The sequence below is a fragment of the Panthera onca genome, chromosome F2 (genome assembly GCF_046562875.1).
Source record: "Panthera onca isolate mPanOnc1 chromosome F2, mPanOnc1 haplotype 2, whole genome shotgun sequence".
NCBI classification, from domain to species: domain Eukaryota; kingdom Metazoa; phylum Chordata; class Mammalia; order Carnivora; family Felidae; genus Panthera; species Panthera onca.
Window position 1 is genome coordinate 64,420,616 of NC_138356.1, and position 26,865 is coordinate 64,447,480.

The 26,865-nt window shown below is 42.7% G+C and overlaps 1 protein-coding gene across 3 annotated transcripts in view; it reads right to left on the reverse strand.

Moving 5' to 3' along the window:
* The window catches only part of SNTB1 (syntrophin beta 1), a 235,171-nt gene that overhangs the window by 89,516 nt on the left and 118,790 nt on the right, over positions 1 to 26,865 (reverse strand). For all 3 annotated transcript variants that reach the window (XM_060611234.2, XM_060611233.3, XM_078441968.2), the window contains one exon: positions 2,615 to 2,822. In XM_060611234.2, coding sequence (XP_060467217.1) covers positions 2,615 to 2,822 — 208 coding nt within the window. The remainder of the gene's footprint in view (positions 1 to 2,614; positions 2,823 to 26,865) is intronic.

Consider the following 26,865-nt stretch of genomic DNA (forward strand, 5'->3'; position numbering starts at 1 on the left):
TGGACAGCATCTCAGTTACTTGGAAGGCGGAGAGATGTGTATGCTGGACAGCTCTCTTTGCCCCTCCGGGTCCAGTCTCTACCCTTTTCCACCCTGCTTGTGCCTTGGGAGACAGACCTTGTCGGAGTGCATCAGTGGGGCTCCCTTGCCTCTGGCTTCCAGTCAGCCTCAGCCAATGGGAGACACTGGCAGATCAGCGGGCAGGACTTGTACGGATGTGCTTCCCTCTCAAAGGCCTCAGCTCTTGGTGGTGGCCCTTTTCTAGAGCTGCAAGTCCCGCTAGTTTCAGGTAACCGCTCCTTTTCCTTGTTATTGCAAATTAAGGGATGGTAGTGGCCTCGTGCCATTGGTGCCTCTGGAGTACTTCTCCATCTCTTCTTGGTTTTCCTTGCCTTGGCCACACCTTTCAAATTACTGCTGCCTTAAATCCTTTCCAACCATCACTTTTAGGTTTGCCTTCCACCTCCTGCCAGGACCCTGAAATCTGCAGAATATCTGCCAGTCTACCCAGACCCCTAACCAAGGGAGGACGTCTTTCATCCTCATCTTCTCCTTCTAGAGTGAACGTCTGTTGCTCTGGCTTCTCCACAACCCATTCAAATCCTCCTAGCACAGCAGCCAGACTTTGCATTAGAGAACCGCCTGTCCCCATCTCTCAGTGCACATGACTTGGATGAGGCTGATCTCAGTACAACCCAGGGCTGAACATCTGATCTGAGTCAGGTCAATTAGGCTTAATCTCAGGAATCTCAGTTCCACTCTTCTGTGGGGGGCAAAGAGGTCTTTATTCAGTGAGACAGGTACCTGTAAGGGACATCACAAGCCTCGAACTGTTGGGCCAAGGTCGAGGGCTTGCCTAAGTGTAAACCAATGAAGTGGGCAGGGTGCAAAAAGATGGAGAAGCAGGTCTAATATCATTATTTGGATCCCTGGATCCCACCATGCCTGAAGTTGATCCTTGGACACCGTAGTTTTGCAAAAGTGGTAAAAAATAAAAAATAAAAAATAAAAAAAATTAAAAAAAAAGTGGTACACCACTTTTTTGCTCAACTGAGTTGAGCTTTCTGTTGCTTGCTATGGGAAGATTCCCCCACACATTTGGAGAAAGGAAAAAGTAAAGAGTGTTAGAGACTGTGACTTCTAAAACGATGTCATCCAGATTTGCAGTATTGTTTTCACTGAGAACCCCAGCCCATAAGGTTTCCAGAAGCTACCTGTGGGTTTTGTTTATCATGCCCTGGGGGCTACCACCACCTGCATTGCCCCTTTCATCCTCTGGAATCTGTGAGAGATGGGACGACACCAAATCAAACAACCCACTCTGTGTTGAATTTTGTGGCTCAGACTCAGGCATGAACTGGTGCAAACAAAGAACAATGGTGGAAAACAGCCGAATACTGTGCTCAAGTATTATTTTCAAGTGCTGTTTGACTGGACCTTCTCAGATGACACGGTTCACTGGCAGGAAGGCTGTTTATTGCAACAATCATTATTCCCATTTACCTCCTATGACAATGTGAGTCACTGGGAGGTCAGACTATTCCAAAAGCCCAGTGTTCCCGAGCACTCAAGGTCAAGTTCAAGGGACAGCAATCAGGTATAGGGATAATGGCAAAGGCTCAATCCTTTGAAATGAAGAGAAGGGTTAATTCCCAGGAGATTGTCGCAAAGTGAGTTTTACTATTTTCAACATATCATGTAACTTGGGAAAAGAAATCAGAGTGAACAGTGTTAACATGACCCCAGGTCCTTCCCCCCGTCGCTGTCCTCCCCAAGAGCAAAGGTTAAATCTTCATTCATCCTTATACACTTCCCTCTACTCCTGCCTAGCGCCATGCCTTGCACAACATCGGTGCCCACAAATGATGGCATTTAGGGCCTGCTGACTTAAGAATACAGATAAAATATAAAATAATATGTCAAAAGAGTTGCTGGTAGTTGCTAAGGACTCCTTGCTATTATTAGTAAATGTATCTATCTGTGTTAATAAGCAGGTCATGAAAACACACAGAACCTTCCCCCCCCCCTCTTTTTTTAAATTTTTATTTATTTTTGAGAGACAGAGCATGAGCCAGGGAGGGGCAGAGAGAAAAACGGAGACACAGAATCCGAGGCAGGCTCCAGGCTCCGAGCTGTCAGCACAGAGCCTGATGCGGGGCTCGAACTCACGAGCTGTGAGATCATGACCTGAGTTGAAGCCGGACCCCCAACTGACTGAGCCACCCAGATGCCCCCAGAAACCCCCCTTTTAAAGCAACACTTGCAACTTCCTTACCTCAGAAGGCAAAAGCTCCATTTTGAGTTTATTTTCCCCAACCTTCCTATGTGTGAGAGTCAATACCCATCCGCTCGCTTAACTCATTCATCCATTCAACAATCTGTGGCCACCTGCAATCTGCAATGTATTGGACTATATCTGGGGGAACCAGAGCTGATGAAGACACAGCCCCCATGTGGAACACAAAAGCAAACCTAGTGGAGATGGCCAAGAAACCCGAGCGGCCTGTGAATGAGGGACCCAGCGTGTGGCACGAGGTAACTGACCTCATGGCTGCAACAGGTGCTGGGGAATCGCTGGGGAAAATGACTATTACCAGGGGAGCATTTTCCTTACCTTATCTGCAAGCCAGCCCAGATGCCTGATCTCTCGGCTCCCAGCAATGCCTGTTTTCCCCAGCTGTTCTCTGACCTCAGCAATCACTTGGGTCAGCAGGTCACTAACATTGGAATGGATGGCACTGAACCAGGCCTGGGCAGTGGCTGAGTCCTTGCTCCTTAGAATCACTGTGTGCTTAGCATCTGGAGAGTGAATTTCAAGCTGCCTAGAGAAGCAAAGAGAGAAGGGTTAGAATGTTTCCTGGCAGATCATACTTTGTCAAGTCTGGGCCACAAAAGGTGAATGAATTCTTTACTTTTACTTTTATACTCTGTCAGTTTCACATGGTTTGTCTTAATGCTCCCATCATTCATTCCTTCACTCATTTGTTCAACCACAAACATCTACCGAGTGCCCAGGCATTGTTCTAGAACCTGGGGACATCAACTGAATTAAGGCTATTTAGATTTCCTGTTATTCGGCTGACTGGCTTATCAATAGTATCATATCAAAACTTCCAAACTATGAGCTGATATTAATTTGTTTTACCTCTCAATCCACAGAGGATTGTAATAGTACGCTCACATCCTTGCTGCTCCTGTAGGAAGTATACTGAAATATCTAGCCACACTCTTAATCCTACTGCTCAGTATTAATTGTGAATATTGAAGAATCATAGATGACCAAATTTTGTACTCCTTAGTTAGGAATCCTGTCTGTGGCACATTTGCCTACTACTTACCCTTAGACATGTGTATTGAAGAAGTGAATTGGCCTAGGAAGGGGTAACACTGGGCAGAGAGATGCACTAAGAGTTGTTCTATTTAAAGTCAAACAGGGAAGGAAGGAAGGAAGGAAGGAAGGAAGGAAGGAAGGAAGGAAGGAAGGAAGAGAGGAAAGGAAAGGAAAGGAAAGGAAAGGAAAGGAAAGGAAAGGAAAGGAAAGAAGGAAGGAAAGAAGGAAGGAAGGAAGGAAGGAAGGAAGGAAGGAAGGAGAGAAAGGAAAATCAGAGGAAGGAAGGAAAAGACAGAAGGTAAGGAGAGAAAGCAGAGAGAGGAGAGGAGAGGACAGGACTATTCCATCACCAAAAAGCCCTCCCTCCAGCTATCCCCGGTTGTTATAATGCTCCCCTCTCCACTGCCATCCCAAATTTCTGGCAACCATTAACCTGTCCTTCACACCTATAATCTTTAAGACAGGTAATTTTTATTATAGGGAGAAAAAAAAACCCACATTTATTCATTCATGTATACATGCAAATAAATACTTTTACATTCGTGTTCGTATCAGAAAGATGTAGGGATTGGGAAACTCAAACTGAATAAAAATGACCCATTTATTATTTTGTCCCTTCATTATTATACTACAATTCATTGAATATTTACTATTTTTAATTTTTTTAATTTTTTAAGTGTATTCATTTTGAGAGAGAGAGAGAGAGAGAGAGAGAGAGAGACAGTGTAAGTGGGTGGCGGGGTGGTGCAGAGAGACAGGGAGAAAGAGAGAATCCCAAGCAGGCTCCTCGCTGCCAGTGCAGAGCCTGAGGCGGGGCTTGAACTCGTGAAACTGTGAGATCATGACTTGAGCCCAAACCAAGAGAAGAACATTTAGCCGACTGAGCCACCCAGGCACCCCAAATATTTACTATTTATAAATATATTTCTCCTAATAGTCCCAGGACTGATACTATTAATCCTATGTAACAGAAGAAAAAAAAACTGAAGTTTGTTCAGAGAGAGGAAGAATTTACTCAAGGCCACACAGTGGTTCTAGGATTCAAACCTATGTTGGTTAGGCTCAAAAGCCCATGAATTTAGATACTGCGTTACAGTGTCTCTCCTCAAGACTGGACAACATTCAGTAGGGGAGCACCCTTGTCTTCCACAGCTGTCTCGAGTCTATTCTTATGCTCAATAGTGCCCTTAGTTCCTGAGTTTCAAATTAACAATTTTGCAAATCACCTGAAAATAAGTCCTAATGCAACCTGGCCTCCTTTACATTCAAAACCAAACTTTTAGAGAGAGTAGACCTTTTTACTCATAAACTTAGAGAAAAGGAATGATTTCGAAAGTGGCATGTCTCTGGGGGAGTTTTAGCAATAATTAGCTTTTTTTTTTTTTTTTTTTTGGTAAAAAATGTGCAAAACAAGACTCTTCACTAAGACTCCAAAGGTTTCCTGTGATAACACAGGGAATTCTTTAGGTGACATTTGTCCTCACTCAGAAGAAAAAAAAAAATCTCATGCCTCTTGGGCACTTTTCAAAGAAACGGGAGATAAATCTTGCCCAAAGTTCTTACTGTTCAGTATAGTTACATAACCAAATACCAACCAGGGTTCTCAGAAAGCATTAATGAGAGTTCAAGGCACTTTTGCTTGTTTTTTCCTTATTTCAAAGATTTTATTTTTTACTTTATTTTTTTAATTTTACATATAGAGAGAGCGAGTGAGCAAGGGAGGGGAGTAGAGGAAGAGAGAGAATCTTAAGCAGGCTCCACAGTCAGTGAGGAGCCTGATGTCGGGCTTGATCCCACGACCCTGGGATCATGACCTGAATGGAAACCAAGAGTCGGACACTCGACTGACTGCGCTACCCAGGTGCCCCTTAAAGATTTTATTTCTACATAATCTCTACACCCAATGTGGGGCTCAAACCCAAAACCCTGAGATCAAGAGTCGCATGCTCCAGCAACTAAGCCAGCCAGGGTGCCCCTCAATGTGCTTTGGAAATTATTCCAACATGATCTGTTATTCTCGAAATTTAAAACCTGCCAGTATTTCATTTGCAGTATTTCCTTTTGAAGACCCGGATTTGTTTTTAAACAAATGATGGCTTGGGAAGCCGCCACTCCCCAGGTATCACACACACATATACAAATGATGCCAGCGAAAAAGAAAGGAAACCAAGAATATCTTTGTTGGGTTGTCGGCATGCCCCCGGAGGAAAGCTGACTTGTAAACAAAGGTACAGGCTAATGATGCGGAGGCCTGTTTTCCCCAGGCTTTGACAGCATTTATCATCATTAATTTTTAAGTAAACTTTTTAAGTATAATGTAGACAGAAATGTGTACAAATTGCAGTGCACGGCTCAAAAGTACCTTTGTAGAGGGAATGCCTTTGTGTAACCGCCACTCAGATCAAGAAACAGAACATTACAGGTACTCCCTTTCCAATTATTGTCCCCCTCCCCCCCAATATCACCACTATCCGGATATCTATCACCGTGGATTACTTTTATCTCAGGTAAAACCTAGGAGTTTTTGTTTGTCTTCAATTGTTGTCATTGCCTGAAGTACAGGGAGGATCTTGGACTATTTCTGGGGCAAAGTAGCAGGTCCTGTGCTTTTCTCGTGGCGGTTCTCAAAGTGCGGCAGACCAGCAGCAGCAGCAGCAGCAGCAGCAGCAGTGGGGGAACTTACTAGAAAAGCAAATTCTCAGTTCCCACCCTGGAGCCACAGAGTTAGGAATTCTGGGGGTGGGGCTCAGGAATCACCCTCCAGGTATATCTGATGCAATTCAAGTTTGAGGAAGTGCTGCTCTATGGGTTCATAAGAAGCCCTGAGCTTGCTTGGTTGCCAGGGTTCCCAGTGGCTGAGGAGGACACCCCAAAAGGGGATCGAGCTCCTCCAAGCAGCCTCAAAATCTCAAAGAAAGAACACAGAGGACACCATAGGCCTGTGGCCTTTTACAGTCCAAAAAAAAGGGGGGGGCAGAAAAAACTCTCAATCGAAAATATTCTTCAGACACCCCTGAATAGATTTTGGTTTTTGTTTTGAATCATTTAACTAAATACAGATGCTTGGACCCCATCCCAGACCTAGGAATTTCCAGAGGTTGACGCCTGAGTATATGCTTTAAATGTTCCATAAATTATATGGATTAAGGACCATGGCAGGCCTCTCTCAGCCCAAGTTCAAGCCCTCTGCAGAGCTGAGTGTCATCAGAAGGCAGCACAGCAGAGGGCTCCCGGACAGTGCATTAATTGTCCACGGCTGTGTCACAACTGCCCCCGTGATTCAGTGGCTGACAACCCCAAACGTTTGTTATTTCAGTTTCTGAGGTGCATGGATTTGAGAGTGGCTTAGTGGGGTGTCTCTGGTTCAAGGGCTCTCGTGTATTTGCAGTCAGGATGTCAGCGGTGGCTTTGGCATCTGAAGGCTTGACTGGGGCTCCACTTTTTGGATGGTGCACTCATCTGGCTGTCTGGCTGTCTGCAGGAGGCCTCAGTTCCTTGCAACATGGGCTTTTGCAGACGCTACTAAGTACCTTCATGACATAGTAGCTGGTTTCCCCCAGACAGCAAGAAGGAACTGCTATTTATTTTACCACCCAGCCTCTGTTATTATATGTAGAGCACCGGGTGGAGACCGGGTCGTAATATATATATATATATATATATATATATATATATATATATATATATATATATATAACTAGCATGAACCTCAAATACATGCCCTTTAGCCTAATTTGTCACTGAAGCTCATTTTGCCAAAATGTGACCCCATGCACTGCATGTTTTAGAGCACGAAGGGACACAGAAAGAAGTTCCATTCCTGGGCTGTATACGTTCCTTCAGCAGCCCATTTTCCCACCAATTTAAAGTACATGTGCTGGACAGTAGCTGTGAAGCACCTAGAGTTTGGGTTCAGGCTGGCTCTAAAATCTGCTGGCTGTGAGGCACTAGGCAAGTTACTTAACTTCCCTAAGCCTCAATTTCCTTATCTGTAAAATGGCTCAATACACTTGCCTCTTAAGGTTATTGGGAAGACCAACTGAGATAACGTGTGTGTGAGATGTCAAAATGCCAAGCTGGTCTGATCAGGTCTAGTTTGCCATGAATAGTCTTCCCAAACGTAGGGGCCCCATGTGGCAGGAAGAGTCTTCCCAGGTGGGCTTTGGTTCAACTCTTTTTCAGAGTACTTGGACTTGGAGGAAAGTCTAGTCCCAGGAAAAATGAAAAAGTCATACAAGGACTATCTCTAACATCCTGGAATGGAAAAAGGATAACTTTGGGAAGAGCGGCATGAGTCTTCTGCGAGATCTTGGATGATTTGGAGCAAACCTGATAATACATCCCCTATTATCCCATCTACCTCTGTTCTACCCAAAACAGCCGCACCAGGCTCATGTTTAAGAGCGTAAGTTGCTAAGATTTGCAGCCATCATTAGAGCTACAAATGTTTGTTGATGCCCCCTGTGTTTTCTCAACTACCTAAACTAACCAGCAACCACGAGGATGAAAGGAGATGGGAAATTGTTTTACCTTTCTGGAATATTTTGCTGACAGCATACCCCAAAAGAACCACTTTCAAATATTTCATAACACCCATTTTTTTTAAAGCAATTTCAACTCCAATAACTACTTCATCAATTTGCAAATGCACAGGAGCTAAATATGAAGACATAAAGTAAAAATAGGGGAAGGAGGGGGTGGGAGAGAAAGAAAAGGAAAATAGGAAAAACTCAAGGGTGGGAAAATTAAGGTGTGCGAAAATGCTACGGTGGCCGGGTAGCTGAAGTCATTAAAGTCAGGGAACAAAATCCACATGACACAATGGAGGTGCAAAAACACGGGGCAGAACGGCGAGACTCGTGCCATGCCACTGATTTAAAAATGGTGTATATAAATGCTTGTAAAGGTGGAGACTGTGCTGGGAAATGTATCCAGGTGGGTTCAATGAGCAGGGAAAGTGTGACAAGAGGAAAAGACTGGAAAGGAGATTTCACTGTCTCACTTTCTGTCTTCTGAATTTTGTTCCACGTATCCATTGTGTACTCACTGTGTTGGAATGGCAGCGAAGGGGGAGGGGAGGAAGAGCAGGTAGATTGGCCTGTAGGTTAACACAACCTTGTCTCAAGTCCAAGTTCTGTCATTTATGAACTATACTCTCTTACGACTATCTGTGGTTCCATCTGCCCAATCTCCATTTCCCCTTTCTGGCACCAGGCTTTACATCCCCGTTCTCAGCTTTATTAGTTTGGGGGCTCAATGGTGTGAGGGTTGTAGGTGTGATATAATTTAAGTTATGGAGATTCAGGCCCAGGATTCCTGGAGGAATAACTGTTAAGGAGATGGGTTTTTTTTGTTTTTGTTCTTGTTTTTTCTTCATCATATATACAAAGGGATCAAATAACATCATGCATCGGAGGGTCTGCCCACAAACAAAGCCAACATTGAGGAAAGCAGAGCTGAGAGTCCTGGATCCAGCCATATCTGACACACAGCATATCTTTGTACTTTTCTCCTATGTTCCCCTTTCTGCTTAATTTGAGTTGGGTTGTCAAATACAACTAAAAATCCTGACTCATTCACTGACCACAAACAGATCACATGATTTCAATGAGCCTTGAGTCTCCCCTATAAAATAGGAGTGGTGGTGGTGATGATGAGAATGATGATGAAGTGATAATGATGATTATAATGGAGATACTTATAATAAAACCGTCAGAGGTTACTAGAGCATCAAATGAGATAGTAATTGTGAAAGTGCTCCGTGAACTTGTAAATCCTGATGTTAGCAGTTGTCATTTACGCTTTTGGCATTTTAAGACTCTTTTGTTGGCTCGGAAACTGGGAAAAGGAACTGTATTAGTGAATACAATGCTTGTGAACTATCTGCACATACAGGCACATATAAGCAAGTTCTCTCTTTCCTAGCTGCACCATAAAGAGACAGGCATGTAAATCCTAGTAAATCTCTTGAGTTACAAAATAGACATGGAAACATGTGGTGATTTCTTCATACAAGAATTTCTTAGCACGTGTTGGGGGCCACAGAGGCATGGAGAGGACATGGTCCCTGTCCCCAAGAAGCTCACCATGTATAGTAGGATGAATAATGTTGCTGCAAATTCATTTCTACCCAGACCCTCAGAATGTGACTGATTTAGAAATATAACCTTTGCAGAAGTAATTCATGTAAGGCTGGTGCTGACGTCCTTTTCCCATTAACTACCCACTGAATTAGAGTGGGTCCTAAATCCAAGGGGATGCCATTGTAAGAGACAGAAAAGACACACAGAGAAGAAGGCAATATGAAGATGGACACAGAGATTGGAGGGATGTATCCACAGCCAAGGAATGCCAAACATCGGCAACTACTGGAAGCTGGGAGAGAGGCGTGGGATGGTTTCTCCCTCAAAGCCTCTGGAGGGAACCAGCCCTGCCAACTCCTTGATTTCACACTTCTGGCCTCCAAAACCGAGAGAGAATAAATTTCTGTCGTTTTAAGTTTTCCAGTTTGTGCCCACTTTGTTACGGCAGTCCTAGAAAACTAACACACCATGTAACTATCTTCTTGTGGGTAGTTGAATGAGAACTGCGTGAATGTGTAAAACACACAGATGCTTAAAGTAATTTGTGAGACGCAGATCGCTTAGAACTATGGCAATCATGCTTCCACTTCAACACATATTGGCATTAAAAAGTCTTCTCTTTGGCAAAAAACAAAAACAAAAAAAACACCCCCTCCAAAAAAAAAAAAAACAGACAAAAAAACCTTACCCCCCACCAACATTCAATTCTAGATGCAGGAAGAGAAAGGAATGAGGGGTATATATAAAACATGCAGAAGCATGCAGGGCCACAGTAGGCCATCGTCAGTAAATCAGAGTGCCTTCTACCTCCCTCCTGGCACTAAAAAAAAGGAAAAAAAAAATCTGGACAACCTCCTTGCTAGCTGATGAGTCCTACATTTCTGGAAGCGGGCAAGAGGAGGGAGGGAGGGAGTGAAGGAGCAATAATGTCAGGATGGCTGATTGGAGCTATTTTCAGCAGCCTGGTCTTTTATAACTCCTATTTTGTTCCCCAGTTGAACTGACCACTGCTTGATGAATTGTGTTTATCTGTAGTTCAGCGATAAAGTTCTCTTTTAATTCCCTGCTGAATAGAAATATTTAGGGCAATGCCACAGCTGTGTTTATTCTCACACTCCACCACAGTTATGTAAATACTGCCTATGGAACTATTTCTGATAAAGGCCCGTCCCAACCCCGAGGAATTACACGCTCGCTCTAGATGTCTGCCAAGATGAGCAGTTTCCATCCAGCTTGGCACAGCCTATGAATGATATCACAGCTTCTCAGAGATCATTTGGCAAACCTCACAATAAAAGAGTAATTTTCTTACCCTCTTACTCTTTCAAAGACTCCCACGGAGACGATTAATATTTCCCAGAGTTCTCTGCTTCCCCTGTTCAGAAACACGAGGCCAACACATAGAACTTGAAGCCTCCTGACACGAACTTAATAAATAAAACTCGCGGCCGGGCAACAAAAGTTTCACGTGACCTTTCCCCTCCAACGTGAGGCTGGAGGAAACACGGATGAAGGTAGCCAGAAGCATAAGGCCTGCGGCCTGGCAGCGGCCACTGGGAACTGAGGAGGACTCAAACTACATGGTCATTGTCATTATGGATGCTTCCAGTCCGTGAATCTGGGATTCCCATGGCTGATAAAAAATATTTCCCAACAGACAAATACATGGCACCATTAACAGTGGCTGTCTCTACACGGGTGAACTTTGAGGTGTTCTTCTATCTCCAGTTGTCTTCTTTTCTTTAATGTCTAATATTTTCTTGAAATGCCATCACACAAATACGAGAAGAAAAGTTTCTTGAGGGAAAGGAATGTCTCCACACCTTTTCACTAGGAAAAATATTCCTATGTGAACAAGAATACACTACAGAAAAACTCAGATTCTTTTTTAAAATCCTCAAGTTGGTTGGAACTAAAAGACATTCAAAAGAATGATCTGTATTCACAATATTCATAATGAGGAGAGGACCTTGTCCTGTGGGGGTGAAAACTTCACCACCAAACATGTTCCCTTTCCTCATTTCATCCCTCCCATCATCTATGAGGTGCATGGTTTTAGTGTGTTTACCTCACAGAGGAGAAGACGGCACCTCAGAGAGGCTGGTGTGTTGGGCCTTCCAGTTAGTAAGAGGCAAAGCCAGAACTGGATCCCTAGTGCATCTGACTAGAAGGCCTGTCTTCATCGTTCTGTTCCATTGAGTAGGATGTTTATAAAACACGGTTTGTTGCTGAAAAGAGTAGAGAACATTTTTCACCTTGGTTGCTGCTCAACATCTTTCAGATACCCTTGCTGCGTATTTGGAAAGTTTTCTAAATTATGAGTTGAGCTTCCCCATGGTAGAAGCCAGAATTCAAGCCCCAAGTCTTTCTTGCTGCCGGGACTCAGGGCCATGCACTCAAAACGGCCAGGATGCGCCGTGAGAAAGTAGTTGTGTGTGGAATCCATCTTCTGGCAAGGACGGCGGTGGAGGCATCCAGATCTAAATGGCACCAGTGGCAGAGCTTGGCCAGTCCCCAGTCGTCATTGGTGCAAGCTGAGGCAGTTGTGGGAGCTGAGACCTGGTTGTTAAGTGGTGGCAACAGTGGTGTCTTTTCTAGAACAGCCTTCACAATGTGAATGGGTGTGGAGCCTGGCCTGTCTCTCTGAGCTCTTTGTAAAATACGTGAGCCCGCTAATATCCTCAGCTAGAGTTGCTTCTATTGTGCTGAAACTACAATCCCCCGCTAAGCACGTAGATTTAGGAATCTGGTTGCCGCGATGGGAGCTAATGAGATCACCTAAGGGATATGTCAAGTGTGAGCAGTTAATAGAAAAGAAGCCAGAAAAGGTGTTCTGCTGTTTTTCACAATATCCCGTTTCAAAAACAGGTCACGTACGACATAGTATTCTGCTAGGCTCTGAGGGAGCCTGACCATATCTCTCCTATTGGCTGGGTTTCAGCTTTTCAGTAACACATACATTTGCAAAATATGTGAAGAATTTCAGCACTTCAACTTTCCTAGGGGAATGATATTGTTATCAAAGTTTTAGAAGAGGAGTCAGCTAATGTCAAACCAGAGAAAACATTTTGTTTTTTCTGCTACGTACTTCATCTGTACCTCACAGAATACTCTTGTGATTTGACCTTGCTCAACTGATTTTTTTAAAGCCATCTAAATATGCAATGTGCTATGCAGGTCAAATAAATGTACATTTGTCTCTAGATTCTTAATATTATACACTGACAGAATTAACAGTCCATCCCAGAGTCCAGTCCAGAGCACAGTGTTTGGAGTCTGAACATCTATTTTGCTTCTTTTGAATTAGATTATTTTGGACCAGAATTAGCAAATAAAAATATAGGATGTCCAGTTACATTTGAATTTCAAATAAACAACAAAGAGATGTGTGTGTGTGTGTGTGTAAAGTACGTCTTGCACAATACCTAGTAGTAGAAATGGTATAAAGAACATGGATTAGAAAATGTACAGAAGAGGTGCCTGGGTGGCTCAGTCGGTTGGGCGTCCGACTTTGGCTCAGGTCATGATCTCACTGCTCATGGGTTCAAGCCCCCCATCCGGTTTGTGCTGACAGCTCAGGGACTGCAGCCTGCTTCAGATTCTGTGTCTCCCTCTCTCACTGCCCCCCCCCCACTCTGTCTCTCTCTCTCTCTCAAAAATAAATAAACATTAAAAAATTTTTTTAAAAAGTACAGAAAATAAAACTGATAGGACTTTATGATGGATCAGCTATGACAGATGGGGAAGAGAGAAGTGTCAAGGAGGTTTCTGGCTTAGACAGCTGAATGAATGACAATGTCTACTAATAAGATAAAAAGTTGAAATGGTTCAGATTTGGAAAGAAACACAAGTTTCGGTAAATATCTCCATCTTCATTTAGATATCTTCTAATAACTTCAAACTTGGAGGGTATACATCTACCGGCTACTCCCGAAGAGTAGGTCTGTTCTATGGTTATTTTATTTTAATGGAATCAACATCTTCCCAATAATCCAGGTTGGATAACCCAATCATTCTTGTGCCTCCTGTTCTCTTCTCCTGGTACCCATTCAGTCTCCAAGGTTTATAAGTTTTATCTTGGTTGTATCTCCCTTTCAAAGAGCTAACCAGATTGTAAATTACCAAGTTTTCTCAGTGGAGCTAGGGCAATCAGTTGTCTAGGATGGAATAGAAGTTTTACTTTGCAGGGCAACTTCGATCAAATGGTAATGGCTGCCTGAAATACAATTTTAAAAGAGGCTGAGGTCTCCTTCTAGACTCAACTAGAAAAGTAGCATCATCATATATTGACGTCTGCCATGGACATGGGAGTAGGAATTGGGAGTACTTATGTTGTCTATTCAATATTTCTAGAAAGCATTTTGAAATGTGGCTCTGACATGTAGCTTGTGATTGCCCCAAGCTTAGAGAGAGTCGTGGCTTTTGGTCATCTCAAAATTTCTCTTTCAAGACTTATCCCTTTATAGCTAATACATTATGTTATGATATATATTATATATCATATATTATATGTCATATATATATGATATATATTATGTTAATATCCCCCCATTGCCTGACACACAGATGGGTAACCCATAAGTATCTCCTAGGCTAGGTGAATGGATGGCTCTATTACTAAAAGTTTTGTCCAGACTCTATGGTGGCCCCCTTTCCAACCTCTTGTGAAAGTTCTATAACTGCCTCCCTGTATGTTTTGTTTTTCCCTTACTAGACGTTAACCCTTTCAGTCTTGAATGGTGAATTTAATGCTAATGTAAAAGGTACTTCAGTTCTAAATCATTTCTTTAATATATTTTTAAAAAGTCAAACATGTTTTAATGTCCCATGAGAATCGTTTCCATGGATAATGTGTAATAGCAGTCAACTCCAAAATGTTTATTTTATTTTATAGTATTTTGTTTATCAGATAATTTGTCATACATGATTTTATTGGGCTTGTGAACTTTATCCAGTTTGGATGTAAAAGCAGACAGCCTTAAAAATATGTAAATCAAGGTTAAAAGATGATACAAAATTAAAACAGCAAGGAATATTAATTCAAAGGATGAACTTATATCTTAAAGGTAAGAACAGAAGTGGATGCCATCTAACTCATTTATGTCAGAGTTGCATGTAAAACAATAAGATATATTTGTCTCACTCATGTACAAAATTGCAAGATGCCTTTTCATTCATTAACTTACAATTATTTTTGAGTGCCTAGTACCTAGACCTGGCATTGGGCACATGAGGGGAATGGGACTCAACACAGATATGGTTTCTGTGTTCCTTGAGATTACAGTCCAGCAATCTTGGACAAGCACACACTTTCTTAAGTTTTCATATAACATGAAAAATTTCTAATTCCCAATTTGTATCTATTTTAGGAGCAGACAACCTTTTATTCAGCTCTTAATAAACTAAGCAATAACTTACCACCGTGAAGTTGGCAGCTTCTTATACAACAGTAACAGTACTCCACCAAACCCAAAATATCACTCATCCATTCTGTTTTAATTTCTACTATGTCTTTTTTTTTCTTTTTTTAAAGGAGGGAGGAGAAGAAAAGGGGAGAAGGGCAGAACCACTGTATCTCCAGGAGAAGATGTGTTACCAGGAGAAGGCCATTAAGCTGTTAATATCCCTTCAACAAGGATTATTAGTAGCCACTACCCAGCAAAGAAGAGGTCCCCAGGAGAATGGTGAAGACGAGGCCAAAGTTGGATGAGACAAGAAGGATTCCTCTACCACATGAAGGGACTAGAGTAGCCAGGGAATTGGGGTTCAGAAAGTGAAAAAGACCACAGGCAATTTTAGTTAGTATGGGAGCACTAGATAAAGAGAAGAAGCAGAAACTAAAATTATCCTAATTTAATGTATGAATCAATGAATGATCAAAGTGAGATTTAGGAATCTAGAAAGAATTCAGAGGTCATTTAACTCAAGCACTCATTTCAAAGATGAAAAATCTAACTTCCGGGAAGACATGATTTATTTATCCAAGGTCACGCCGACAGGTAGTAGTATTATGGAACCTAGAATCCAGACTTCTTACCAACCATGTTTATCCAAGTTCAGAGACTAGGCACAGAGAGCTCATGATGTGCTGAGGCCAACTTAACTTTCTTTACAATTTTCCAGAGGGCTGGTCCTGAATTTGGGGCTGATACCTCTTTCTGCATTTGAAACAGTTACTGTAATACTTTGTAGATATTTCATTGTCAAAGTATTTATGGACATGACAGCTTCATAATTATTTTCTCTGTGAAGGCTTTGCTCAAAGACACATTCACCTCTTTTGTAGATAGCAATAATCATTTCATTACTTGAAGGATTTAAACAAGCACAAACAAATCAGCTACCCACAAAATTGCTATTTTTAAAAAATCTGTATCTGAACTATCTAGACAAGTTTTAAATTGTCATGCAATTCTGCACTGGTTGCAAGAGAGAGTGAAAATCAGAATAATGCTAATGATCATCCCAAGTTTCAAAAGGTCACACTACATGAAATTCAATCTTCCTCATTCTTACAGTAAATGCCAAGGTGCCAAACAAGTTGGGAAGAGAGTCAATCTCTTTGTGAAGCAGGAAAGCTATGGGTTAGATTTGTTTAATTTTATGTTGACTTCATTAGTTTTTTTTTTTTTTTTTAGGAAAGTAGGCATTAAAATAGAACTGGAAAGTTATTACACATGAAGGAAATTTATTTGAAGATTTCTACTTCTTGACAGAGAGGTGCATGGGGAGGAGGAGTCAGGAGAAGGGCAGGCCATGGAGGGGAGAGAAGAATGCCCAGATTCTGGGGTTGCTACCAGGGAGAGCTGAGCTCCTCAGCTGGTCAGATGCCTGCCTCTGCCTATAACATTCAAAACACTTGTTCCCTCCAGATGTGCAAGTCAATTGATTAAACTTTCTATTTTCAGCTTTGTACCCTTGGGCAATCTGCATGAGGACTGTTTCTCAATTAGCCTGGACTGCTTTTACCAAGATTTCAATATAAGTCTTCCAAAACAAAACAAAACAAAACAAAACAAAAAACCCAAAGCAACCAGTTATTGAGATGGGGCATGAATCACTCATGCAAAAATGTTTATTGAAAGCTTGCTCTCTGCCAGGCAGTCTGCTAGGTATTAGGGATACTGAGTCCAACAGCATAGCCATCAGTCCACAGTGCTGAAGGAAGGTGCTGGCAAACAAGAACCCCATGCTTGCCCTCCAGGACAGGCCAAATGGTACAGGGGTTAGAATTTCGTTAATGGAGTCAGTCAGTCTTGGTCTATGCACTGGCTACGAGCTGAACATCCTTGAGTGAAGGACTCAACCTCTCTCCGTTTCAGTTTCCTCAACTACAAACAGGAGTGGGCTGAGTTATCACAAATGCAATCCTTGGAACAGTGATAATCCTGAAGCTCACTTTTGAAGGAAGAGAATCCGTTGGCTAAATCAAAAAGGAGTAGTAGTAGCCAAGGGGAGTATCTCAGGGAGAGGGACAGCTGAACAGAGGACAGAAGGGGAAAACTGTATTGCACATTATGGAAACTGTGTGTAGTTCTTTAATGGCCTGGACAAAGTTTAGGGGAGAGGTGGATGAGGAAGTTTGATTACAAATGGGAGAGTCCAAAGGGGACCCACAGACAGAATTTCATTAAAGCAAGTGATGCGATCAAGCTGTATTTTAGTGAGATGGTGCCGGGAAGATGGGATTGGAGGGGAGAGAGACTGGAGGCAAGACTGGGACATCTCTGCAGTGACAGAGGTGGCTGCAGGAGAAATGCAAGGGGAAGGACACTTTAGATATTAAAGGAAGGTCAAACTATAGCAGAGTAAGAAGAGCATTCTATTGTGACCATTTGATTTATGAATTAATACTTGTGTCTTTGGGAAAATGTGTCCTCCAAATATTGAATTAAAAATACCCTTGCATGAGTACAGGAGTTGGCTAGGCATGGGGGGTGGGTGGGCAATGGGATACAAAGATAAGCTGGATGTAGTCCAAGCCATTTATAGTTTAATGAGGGGGATGGTACCAAAATCATTCTAATACATGGCAGAACAGGTGTGCCATTAAGGAAGCATGGAGTATCCAAGGAAGGCATGCTGGAGTGTAAGGATCAGGAAATAGTTCAGGAAGAGAAAGGCATGTTAGATGGGGCTTACAGAATAAGAGGATTTGACAGCTGGGGAATGAAGAGAGGGCATTCCTGTCTGTGGGGACCATCCATGACCAGGGGCAGAGACTCACAAATACTGAGGTGTTCAAGAATAGAAAATAGTCCAGCTTTTCTGGAAAACTATAACTGCATTTATTTTTTTAACAGTGTTGCTGAGATACAACTGACATACAATCAACCGTACTTTAAGTGTGCAGTAAGTTTGGACAGATGTATATCCACCATGATGACACTGCTTCCTTCCATTTCTCTTTCTATAGCTTAGTTTGCATTATCTAGAATTTTAGCAAATGGAATCATTTAGTACATATTCCTTTCTATCTTCTACACAGTGTAATTACTTTGAGATTCATACATGTTGTAGCTGTGTCAATAGTTCACTCCCTTTTACAACCAAGTGGTAACCACTGTATGGATACACCACTGTTTGCTTATCCATGCACCTTTTGACAGACACGTAGATCCTTTCTAGTTTTAGGTTATTACAAATAATGGTGCCATGAACATCTGTGTTTTGTTTTGTTTTGGTTTCGTTTTGTTTTGTTTTTAGTGGACACATGCTTTCATTTCTCTTGGGTAAACAGCTTGGAGTAAAATTGCTAATTCATATGGTAGGTGTGTGTTTAACATTTTAAAGAATTGCCAAACTGTGTTATCAAAGTGGCTGTACCATTTTTTGTTCCCCTTCAGCAGCGGATGCAGGTTCTAAAGACTTCATAAAAAGTCTTGAATGAGGTGGTGTTAATCGTCCAACTTTGTTTTCTTCAAAACTGTTTGGCTATTTCTCTATGCATATTCTATTTGCATTTCCATATGAATTTTATATCCATTCTTTAATTTGTATAGAAAAACCTGCTGAAATTTTGATTAGTATGGCATTGTATCTAGACATCAAGGATGGGAGGGTTCTCATCTTAACAGGACAGAGCCATTCTTTCCTGTATACCCATACTTCTATTTCATATCATTTTCTTTCTGAATGAAGGACCTTCTTGAGCATTTCTTGTTGTACAGAAACAGTTCTTTCAGGCGACAAGTTCTTTCAGCCTTTGTATGTTGGAAGAAGTCTTCATGTCACCTTAATTTCGAAAGGTCTTTTCACCAGATAATAGTTTTGACAGGTTTTTCTTTTTTTCTCAGTACATGGAAAGATCTCACTGGACTATCTTCTCATTTGTATTACTTCTAATGAGACATAAGATGCTGTGTTCATCTGCTCATGCTGCTATCCTAGAACACCATGGACTGGGTGACTTATAAACACACATTTATTCCTCACAGTTCTGCATCCTGGAAGGTCCAAGATCAAGGCTCCAGTAGATTCAGTGTCTGATGAGGTGGCACCTTCTGATTTGTAAAGGGTCATCTTCTCTTTGTCCTCACTGGTGGAGGGGGCAAGAACTTACTAGGATCTTTTTAAAAGAACAGAAATCCCATCATGAGGGCTCCACCCTCATGACCTGAAAGCCTCCCAGAAGCTCCACCTCCTAACACCATCACAGGGGCGATTAGATTTCAACATATGAATTTGGGGGGACAGGGACATAAACATTTATCTATAGCAGCTGCCTTTTTTTGTTCTTCTCTATGTAATGCGTCTTTTTTCCTTGGCAGTTTTTAAGCTTTTCTTTTTACCACTGGTACTGAGCAATTTGATAATAATATGACCTACTGTCACTTTCTGCATGTTTCTTGTATATAGAGTTTATTGAGCTTCTATGTATCTGTGAGTTTATAGTTTTTATCAAATTAGGACAGTTTTCAGCCACTATTTCTTCAAATGTCTTTCCTCCTTTGCCCCCTCTGAGGACCCAACTATAGGTGTATTAAGCTGCTTAAATTTATACCATAGCTCACTGATTGTTCATTGTCTTTAAAAAAAATTATCATTTCTATCTGTGTTTCACTGTGGATAGTTTCTATTACTAGGTATTTCTGTTAATTAATACCATCCAATGTGTTTTTCATTTCATACAATGTAGTTTTCACCTCCAAGAACTGGACTTGGATCTTTTTTTTTTTTAAGTTTATTTATTTACTTTGAGAGAGACAGAGACAGCGCAAGTTGGGAGGGGCAGAGAGTGAGGGAAAGAGAGAGAATCCCAAGCAGGCTCCTCGCTGACAGGGGCTCGAACTCACAAACCATGAGCTCACGACCTGAGCCAAAAGCAAGAGTCGGTCGCTTAACCAACTGAGCTACCCAATATGGATCTTTTTGTATCTTCCATGTCTTTAATTTTTTGAATATATGGAATACAGTTACACGAACTGTTTTAATGTCCTTGTTGGCTAACCCTAATATCTGGGTTAGTTCTGGGTCAGCTTCGATTAACTGGCTTTCCTCTTCATCGGGAATATTTTCCTACATCTTTGCATGCCTGCAATGTTATAGTAGATGCCAGACACTGTGAATCTTACCTTGTTGAGTGCTGCATATGTTTATATTCCTAAAAATATTCTTCAGTGTTTTTTTGTTTCTTTGTCTTTTCCAAGACACAGTTAAGTTTCTTGGAAAACATTTGGTATTTTTAGATGTTGTGTTGTTGTTGTTGTTGTTGTTTAAGTTTTATTTATTTATTTTGAGAGAGAGAGAGACAGTGTGTGTGTGCGTGTGTGTGTGCGAGTGGGGCAGGGACAGAGAGAATCCCAAAGCAGGCTTCGCACTGTCAGCACATAGCCCATCATGGGGCTCGATCCTACAGACAAGATCATGACCTGAGCTGAAATCAAGAGTGGGACACTTGAGCCACCCAGCCAACCGACTGAGCCACCCAGGTGCCCTTTAGGTGTTGTTTTGACGGTTTGTTTGGTACAACTGGGATGGTGTTCCATCTAGGATGAATTCTGTCCCTCTATTGAGGGGAGGCCCTCTGTGCACTCTGTCCTCTGTGTACTCCTGTGAATCATGACATTTTCCAGTCCACCTTCAGGACAGGTGTGCCTCCTGGTCTTATGTGAGTGCTGAGCAATGTGACCTCTAATCTTTGCAGGTAGTTTTTCCCTTGGTCTTTTGCAGTTTCCTCACACCCATGCTGATCGGTACTCAGCTGGCCTTGAGGAGACCCACTTCGAAGCTCCAGATTTCTCTCTGTGCAGCTCTCTCCTCTCTCCTACCTGCCTTGGGGTGCTAGATGTGTTGGTCTTCCCAGACTCCCCTCCCTGTCTTCCCAACTGAGAGGGTCTTTCGGGTCCCACTGGGGTTCTCTGTCCCTGGAGCCATGGCCTGAAAACTCTCTCAAGGCAGAAAGCTAGGGCAGTCTCAGGGATTGTCTTGTCTCCCATCTCTCAGGAATCACTGCCTCATGTCCAAGGTCTTGAGCACATATTTCACCTGTCTTCTGGTTGTTTCAGGTAGAAGGGTCAATCTAGTTCCTGTTACTCCATCTTGCTTGGAGTGGCAGTCCAAGCCTATTAATAGAAGTCTTTAAGATACAGTCTTTTTTTCCAGCATGATAGTCTTTTATAATGAAGGCATTATGACATTTGCCATCACTGACGTATTAAGTGACAGATTAGATTGTATTCACTTCATGTCCGTTCAAAGGCATTTATTAGGTAGCGACAGTATTTACAAAGATGAACCACCCCAAAAGGGGCTCTGCCTTCTGGCATCAGTTTACAGACATAGCAAACAACTTTGGAAGGAACCGATTATAGGGCTTGTATATTATCCATGCTTTTAACATTCCCTCTTTTTTAACGGTGCCTGCCAACACCATCACTAATTATGCATAAAGGACAGCTGGAGGAAATAAGAAACTTGAGTCACATGATTTTACTAATTTTAAGCAGCCCTTAGGCTTAGACTTAGGGGCAGAAGTTGAAATTCTAGAAGGAAATACTTTATGCTGATGAGATGTTGACTTCTCTATTTCATGCTATTACTCTGCTCCCATAACCAGAATAGAAAGCTGGCTCTACTTCAGCTAAAAGAAAATAAAGCCCTAAATGGCTCCACCTTGGAATGTGAAGGAACAAAGCAGGCTGGGTAAGGGTACAAGGTTGACGACGTTGATGAGTTGGATTACATACAACCATCTCCACGGTGCCTCCAATTTTGAGATGAGCATTTCATGAAAGTTGTTCAAAGCAATATGTTGACCTTTCATGAGCTGGAGCAGCTGACATTTTGCCTGGATCTGAGCCAGGGTGTGTGCTATTCTGAACGAGAAATCAGTCGTCCCATCTGCACTGAGGGAACTTTTTGTGATCATTTGTTAAAGCTTTATTTCCAAGGCACTGAGTGAATTTAATTAATTTCACCACCACCATCCCCTGCTTAATAAATTCCTCACACACGTGGATTCACTAGGAAATTGAATTTCATCTCTAGAAAACAAAAAAAAGGACATTCAACTAAAGGATGAGAGATTAGTTTGGTGAAAGCCCAGTGATCTAGTCAAAATGAAAATGCCTCTCAAACTGTAATGAGGTGAATCATATTAAAATGCAGATTCTGGCTCAACAGGCCTGGAGTGGGGCCCGAGATTCAGTATTTCTCATAAACACTCAGGTGATGCGTTGTGGCTGGGGCCTGTGTGGCGCACTTTGAGTAGCAAGGAGCTAAAAGACATTAAGACCTCATTCACGTTTCATTATTCCACTAAGACACTGCAGTAACCAGGGAACCTTCTCAATTGAGCTTCAGTTTACCCTAATATAAAATATTCTCTAAGGTTCCTTCCAGATCCTCAAAATGTATCACGTTCCCAAAAGTATAGGTCCAGCTTCCCTGTACTAGAGAATTTACGCGTTCTATCAGCAGACATGTACTGAGCTCCTATTATGTGTCAGGTACTGAATGAGGTACTGGCTGATTAAGTACGCACTACATCAAACCCCTGCATGAAGAAATCAATTCAGAGGGAGAAGCAAGCAATGATAACGTGATGCCATGCATGCTATGAAGCTGCTTAAGTGATGGCTGTTAAGAGGACACAGAGGTCTGAGAATCTGTGTTTTGGAAAGCATGTACGAGGGGATGCCATCCTGCAGTGGTTCTCAGACTTGAGTGTGCACCAGAGTCACCTGCTGGGCTTGTTAAACTACAGATCACTGGATCCCACCCACAGACCTCTGAGAATTTTCATTTCTAACAAATTTCCAGGCGATGCTGATGCTTGTGGTCTGGGGTCGCACTTTGAGAAACACTGTTTTAGACCTCAAGACACGCAAATGAATGAAATAGGGCTTGGCTTTGGGATGGATGACCAGGAGTCGCGGTTTAATGGGAGAAACAGGCTTCCCTTCCCTCACTCCACGCAGAATGGCTAGGGTAACTCTGGGTGGGGTTTGAAGAGGGAGAGAGACAGTATAGTGACAGTTCTGTGCCACATGAGCTTTGGAGTCAGAAGGAGCTGGGCTCAAAGCCCAGTTCTGTCACTTTACTGCTGTGGTCTTAGTATACCAAGTGCCAAAAAAAAAAAAAAAAAAAGAGAAAAGAAAAAAGAAAAAAGATGGTTGAGGTTTCTCAAATAATAATAGCATGATTCTATCTGGAAGGAGGGAGAAAGAAAAGACTGCCCAGAGTAGATGATATCTGTGTGATGACTGAGGATGAGTGGGAGCTTGAGAAATAGATCTGTTAGGGGATAGCAGGTAGCAAGGTTAAATGGATGGTTCTAGGTGGAAGATGTCACCAAGCTGTCAAACAACACACTGCTCTGTTCACTAAGTACTTTCTGGTACATATGCATATATTACGGGATTGTAAATATAATCAAATTTAATATTCTTTGAGGAAAACTGGCTCTTTAAAGGACTCCTATGTACAATTCCCCTGTGAAGTCAAAAGGAAGACAGGCTTCAACAGTAAGTGCACAATGACCATGGACTCGGAAGTTCTAGGCTCAAGCCTCAGATCTTCCTCCTAGAAGCTCTACAACATCTGGAATTCATGTACATATGTTCTTTCCACTTCTAGCAACTCCACAACGCAGCTGTCATTATTATCATTGCCATTCTACAGATAGGAAGACTGAGGCCCAAAAGGATTCGATAAAATGCTCAAGGTTATTAACTTGTAAATACTGACTGAGCCAGTATTTGACCTCAAGTCTACTGGATCAAGTTTTATAAACTTTGGGATTTTGGCTTTTGTTTGATTATTTCAAAAGAGGATTTTCTATACTTACCCAATGACTAGACCTAATGAGAAAATTTGTCAAAACTAGATTTCTAAGCTCTTTTTTTTTTTTTTTAATTTTTTTTTCAACGTTTTTTATTTATTTTTGGGACAGAGAGAGACAGAGCATGAACGGGGGAGGGGCAGAGAGAGAGGGAGACACAGAATCGGAAACAGGCTCCAGGCTCCGAGCCATCAGCCCAGAGCCTGACGCGGGGCTCGAACTCACGGACCGCGAGATCGTGACCTGGCTGAAGTCGGACGCTCAACCGACTGCGCCACCCAGGCGCCCCTAAGCTCCTTCTGTAGAGATTCTAGTTCTGTAAGTCTGAGATGGAGCCAAGAATCTGTATTTTTAAAAATTTTTTTAAATGTTTATTTATTTTTGAGAGAGGGAGAGAGACAGAGTGTGAGTGGGGGAGGGGCAGAGAGAGAGGGAGACAGAGAATCTGAAGCAGGCTCCAGGCTCTGAGGTGTCAGCACAGAGCCCAGCGTGGGGCCCGAACTCATGAACTGTGAGATCATGACCTGAGCCGAAGTCGGACACTTAACCAACTGAGCCACCCAGGTGCCCCGAGAATCTGTATTTTTAATCAGTGACTGCCCCCGCCCTCACCCCTGCCACCATATAAGTATTACCTCTGGGGACATTTGAGAAGCATCATTACCTGTTGTAGTGGGTTGAATAATGTCCCCCCAAAATTCATGTCTACTGAGGACCTCAAGTCCTTACAGATGTAATTAGTTAAAATGAAGTCATTCTGGAGTAGGGTGGTCACACCTGGATTAGGTGACCAATGACTGGTATTCTTACAAGAAGAGGATACAGAGATACAAACACACACACAGACAGGAGGCCAGTGAAGACACAGAGAAAGGTTGGGATGCTACAACTAGCTGTAAGCCAAGCACATCCAAGGCTTGCTGCGAACTCCTAGAAACTGTAAGAACCTAGGAAGGATTCTTACCTAGATCCTTTGGGGAAAGCAGAATGAATCTCTCCTGAACTGTGAGAGAATAGATTTGTCAGTTTGTAGTAATTTGTTATTGCAGCCATAGGAAACTAACACATTCGCCTTCTAGAAACTTCAGGGAAATAACTGTCTTAAGCTGGAATTTTTTTTAATTAAAAAAAATTTAATGTTTATTTTTGAGAGAGAGACAGAGAGAGAGACAGAGTGAGAGCAGGGGAGGGGCCGAGACAGAGAGGGAGGGAGACACAGAATCCAAAGCAGGCTCCAGGCTCTGAGCTGTCAGCACAGAGCCCAAAGCAGGGCTCAAACTCACAGACCACGAGATCGTGATCTCAGCTGAGGTAGACACTTAACTGACTGAGCCACCCAGGCACCCCTTAAACTGACATTTTAACATGGAAAACTGATAACAGTGGTTGCTTCTGGAGAGGAGAACCAGGTGGTTTGGATAGGGGAGTTAAAAAAGGGGGACTTATTTTTCTTTGTGCGTCCTTTTGTGCATGGTCAACCATGTGTACGTATTATCTATTAAAAAAAATAAAGGAACAAATAATGACATAAATCATTAAATATTCTTACATGATATCCTAGAGCAGCATATTTGGGACCAGAGCCATGAATCAGGAATGTATTGGTTTCTTGCACTCCATCAAAAAAAATAAATCATATTAAAGCCATTTGATATGAAGGGCTCATTCAAAAGAGTGACTTCCAGAGTCAGTCCTGGGGTCAGGGTGATTTAAGCTACTGATCAGAGAGTCTCGTACTATGAGAACAGAAGCTCGTGAAGGTGAGGTCCAGCAAGACACTGAAGATCAGAATCCTCTAGTTAGGACGAAAATGGGGAACCCACATCATCTCTACTTTATGTTCAAGAACACGCTCAAAGAGATAAAATGACTTGCTTCGTGTGACAGCCAGAGTTGAGTGTCAGAGCCACGTGATCATTCGTTCTGTTCAATGTTACATTTACTGGGCATTTACTGTGTGCGAGTCACCAGAAGGATAGAGATGTATCAGGTGCCTTCCTGGGCCTGTCCTAGGACTGTCTGTCCTCAAATCCACTCCTTGTGCTTTCCGAGACTTTGCTCAGTATTACGAGGGGATGATTACTTGAGGCTTGTGTGTCGTGTGGCTTGTGCACACAGGACGCACCGGGGGAGACCGGAGGGGAGGAGGGAGGGTAAACCCATGCTGGCTTCTCAGCTCTTCTTTCACCATCATAACCGATTTGCTGCTTTCATTTCCCTCTGTTTAAAATGTCTCCCCACCCCCCCAATAAAACAAAATAAAATAAAGTGCCCAGAGTAGTCTGTCTTCCTGGCTGGACCCGGACTGAAATGCTTTTGCTGCCTGGGCTTTTGATTTCCTGTGGCTGCAAGCCAGCTTCTCTGCTTGGGCTAGGCAGGTCAGCGCAGGGACTCTGGATAACCTGTGGCAGAACAAACTGTCAGATTCCCAGAAGGGCCTGCAGCTGGGGCCCTCCAGCCCCGTGATGACTGGTGAGCTCCAGGGCCCGGGACCAACACAGGGGATGGATGCTGACCTTCCCAAGGCCAACCCCAAGGCTCCCCCTTCTCCCCACCAGCCCCTCTGGGCTTGAGTTCATAAGCAATTCTAAGCTGAAGGGCTGCGAGTGCCATCACAACACTGGTCACATAGAAGCAGGGAAGCTCCTTGGAGCTCATCAAAATATTAAAGCCATCCAACTCTTACAAATAAGTTCAGAGGTCACGGTTCTGGTTCCTTGAGAAACACGAATGCTATACCGTGTAGGGTAGTTATCCTCTCCGAAATGGTGCCTCACGGTTTCGCAACCTAATATACTGACTGAGGCAATCATTATAAAGAAGAATTTTCCATCTGGGGACCAGGAGTATCTTGGGGAACTTCCAAGGTACCATAAAGGTCATAGCTGAAGAAATTCTAAACATCTGTTTGGCCCCGTCAGTGGTAACATGCAGGCTGTAGGAATGCTGAGAGGAAAAGCTGAGGAGCTCTGCCCTATCTCCTGGGTCTTCCTTGTGTTCCCTCATCCCCTCATCGGTCCATTCATTTGCACACACCTCTGTCCAGTGAACATTTATTCAGTGCCCGCCCTGAGCCAGTCACTACCTGGGCTGGGCGCTGGAGATAACATGACAAACTAAGGCAAACCAGGCCACTGCACTCATGGAGTTAGTGAGACAGTCAGATG